The sequence below is a fragment of the Lolium perenne genome, chromosome 1, assembly GCF_019359855.2.
Source record: "Lolium perenne isolate Kyuss_39 chromosome 1, Kyuss_2.0, whole genome shotgun sequence".
Taxonomy (NCBI): Eukaryota; Viridiplantae; Streptophyta; class Magnoliopsida; order Poales; family Poaceae; genus Lolium; species Lolium perenne.
In genome coordinates this window covers 229,149,891-229,153,434 of record NC_067244.2, presented here as the reverse complement: position 1 = coordinate 229,153,434, position 3,544 = coordinate 229,149,891, and the positions used below count along the sequence as shown (strand labels likewise).

At 45.4% G+C, this 3,544-nt stretch overlaps 1 protein-coding gene across 1 annotated transcript; it reads left to right on the top strand.

Annotated features, from left to right (window-relative positions):
* The first annotated feature begins 2,324 nt into the window (after nucleotides 1-2,324).
* LOC127338174 (NAC domain-containing protein 86-like) lies at nucleotides 2,325-2,714 on the top strand. The gene has a single exon (XM_051364403.1). The coding sequence runs from the start codon at nucleotides 2,325-2,327 to the stop codon at nucleotides 2,712-2,714; it is 390 nt and encodes a 129-aa protein (XP_051220363.1).
* The last annotated feature ends 830 nt before the right edge of the window (nucleotides 2,715-3,544 follow it).

The window sequence follows — 3,544 nt, the reverse complement described above, 5'->3', positions numbered from 1 at the left end:
GTCCGTTGCTTGCAACTTAATACTGGAGGGTGTCGTAAATGCAATCCTGAAGGTGGATTATTAGTCATAGATGCAGTTGGATTACGGTCTATGTATATTGTTGTAATGCCCGCATACTTTCGTAGCATGTATTCTGCACCAACCATTACCGCATAATCTCTGTTTGTCAATTGCCCATCTGTAATTTGTTTACGCAGCATATTTATTTTATTGGGGAGGCGCCTCTAGTGAACTGTGGACCCTGGTCCTTCTTCTTTTAATTGCAATATTCTACAGCATTTTTCTGTTATGTTCTCTGCAAACAATTCTTCTTCCACACGGTTCATTTAATCTTTTGTTTTCAGCAAAACCAGTGAGCTTAACATCCTCACTGAAAGTTGGGACAAAGTACTTGGTTGTTTATGTGCAGGTCTCCACGTTGCTGCTGACGTCGGCAGTGTGACCTGCCACGAGTTGGTTCGCAACACCTCGTGAGAGAACATTTTTCTCCTACTGGTCGATAAACCTTGGTTTCTTACTGAGGAAAAACTTCTTGCTGTGCTCATCATACCTTCCTCTTGGGGTTTCACTTAACGTTGCACATAAATTCTCCTTCATCAACTCCGCGCTTAGCAACGCTCTACCAACGCACCACCTTGCCATTGATGATGGGAACCATGCAACGATTTCCACTGCCACTAGGTAGTCAGAATCCCGATCCTAGTACCAAAGTCCTACGATTTGACAATCTTACATCATCGTATCGATCCAAATCCCATTATGAATCGCAATCGTGTAGAATCCATGTTGAGTCCCGATCCGAATCATAGAATCCTTTAGAATAATGTGGAATCTCGATCCCTTTTATGGATTTTTCCGATTCTACTAACTCATTATTTTTCCCATCCGCAAAACCATACAAGGATACTAGTTAAACATCCCAAGCCCTTTTAACTTGCTTTACTACCCGTTATTTACCTACCAAATCTCAAATGATCTATCGCTAGAACATTATGGCTAGAGACTTTATGTATTATAAATTTTATCTCCATTATACTATTACACAAATTTTTTGTGTGATAAAAACATATTCTTTGAGTAAGTATGGTAGGATCCCAGATTCTACGATTCGATACCACGACTCGATTATGCCTGACGAAAATCGATCCGACTCCGAATCCCGACTCTGACTACCCATGCGCGAGTGCACCGAAGTTTTCCCCGACGCGCGCGGCAAGGAGCGACAGAATCATGCCACGCCTTGCCCATGGGAGCGAGTGAATCTTCGTTCCCTTACCATCTTGGTGATTTTGCTTATATGATCATGCATGATTTTGTTTTGAGCTTTATTTGCCAAAATATGTACCTTATGTTTCGTATGCTTTGTCTTGATAGAAATACAAATTGTACATGGTGTTCTAGGACAAAGTTTCAGAAGTGAAAAATTCATGGGAGGATGTCGGCCCACAGGTAGGTTACCAGAAGAACCTCCACGAAGGTTATGAGACTAGAGAGGAGAAAAAACAAGCCTACTCTGAGTTATTAGAGTAACATCATAGCTATGATGTAGCTCCCAAGTTCTCATGGCGCTCCGGATCGTAGGTAGCAAGCTCAAGTATTGCATTATCGTCACCCTTTCGATATGGATCACGTATTTGTTGTGGTCTTAACCGTGTGTGTGATCATTTGTAACACTCAAAACTATGAATTGGTAGATGGTAAGCTCACCAATTAGAAGTGCGGGGTGATCATATTGTGCCTTATACGAGCCTCTAAACACACCTCCAAACGTCCGTGAGCTGCATTGGCCCAGCCTAGAAACATGTTTTGTGTCCGACCAATTAAGTTGGGCAAAAACTGGTGCCCTCATGCAGCGTGAGAATTTGTTAGCATCCAATCTTAGTGAAAAAAAAACAGATATCAAGAGAGGAAGTAGACATTCAGGTGGATCATCTAACCACGTATTCTCCTCTCCGAACCTTTCGCCCCTAGCTAGTTTATGATATGTGACTGGCATTGTAGCCTACAACTTGGGCGTGTGCTTGTGAAAGAACCAACCGACCTCATGCCCCTCTCCCTCGCACGCGACTTCACATCCCTAGCTGAATTTCCAAATGCAAAAGGGACTTTCCAAATTGCCGCGTACGCCTCGATCCCATCAGGGCAGGCAGCCAGCATGTCAGCTCCACTTGCCCAATCTGGCTGTCTCAACCCTTCCTTCTTTTCCATCTCCCGCGCGCCGCCTCGCCATACATCCTCAATCCCCGATCCCCTCCCTCTAAGCGTCCGGCCTTCTCCCCCGATCTCTGTAGTTCTCAACCCTAGCACCTCTGCCCGCCGTTCACATGGCGCCGCCTTCGCTGCCCTGCGGTGCCTCCTTCTCCCCGGAGGACGCCGAGCTGATCACCGTCTACCTCAACCGCAAGATCGCCGGATCTCCGCTCCCCGCCCCCACGGCGCACTACGTCCACGACGCCGACGTCTACGCCGCCGAGCCCGCGGCGCTCGTCGCCGGCCTCCTCGCCGCGTCGGCCAAGAACGGCGGGGGGAGCGAGGAGTGGTATTTCTTCACGTCCGTCAAGGCCAAGAGCAGCCACGACACCCGCAGGTGCCGCACCGTGGCCGGAGGCGCGGGCACCTGGCACTCCGAGAAGGGGCGCCGCGACGTGCTCGACAGGGACGAGGTCGTCGGGTACCGCCAGGTGTTCACCTTCGAGCCAAGGAACTTATTTTAAAAAACTTTAACAGTAGGAAAGGCTCCTACTGTTTTAATACAATATATTGAATGATCTATTAATAAAAACATGCATTTATCAACAATCTAGATACTATGAAGTAATTTTTTTATATAAATAAGTGAGAACATTGGCAAGGTATAGCCTTTCCCGATCTCCACCCCCAGACTCCTTTAGCATGTGTTGAGCCACGATAACACCGACATCGAGGTCTCGATCCTAGAAAATATACATGAGTCTCTCAAGTCTGTGCCTCATCCACACCAGGTCATCTTGACAGTAGTTTAACCCTATTCCCAAAGATTAAACTAGATGGATAGTTCAAGGCTCTCGCCATTCTGGACCATCTTAAAGACATCGAGGGGTTGTGGAGGCCCAAGAATGAAAAAGTTTGTTGGTCGAGGTGGACCAAAAACGAAGGGTTTGATGCCGTACTAGTTGAGGCCGCATCTTGAATTTGGAAGATGTTCACGTATTACTCTTTAATATTTTGTTCTTTTGAGGTTTTGGCGGGACCCATTGAGGTGGTTTCTACAATTGAACTTTGTTTACTAGCGGGTTAAATCTTTGTTCTTTGGATGATACTTATAAGTGAAATCTTCAGTCGTAGGAGGTTGCTCAACATCTGTCTCTTTCTCAGTTGAATGGTGGCATAATCTAATGATTCGATGTTATGTTTGTTTGCATTACTCAACACTAGACAAAATGGTTTTACTTCTCGACCTGATGCAAATATACTACTCTTATCTCACCGTCTTCAATTTTTATTCATAATAATTTAGTTATTATTACCTGTAATATCCCAGGTATTGGGGTTGCAAAAAATAGAG

Excerpts from the sequence above, each read along its gene's own strand:
- LOC127338174 (XM_051364403.1), top strand. The coding sequence starts at position 2,325 with ATGGCGCCGCCTTCGCTGCCCTGCGGTGCCTCCTTCTCCCCGGAGGAC.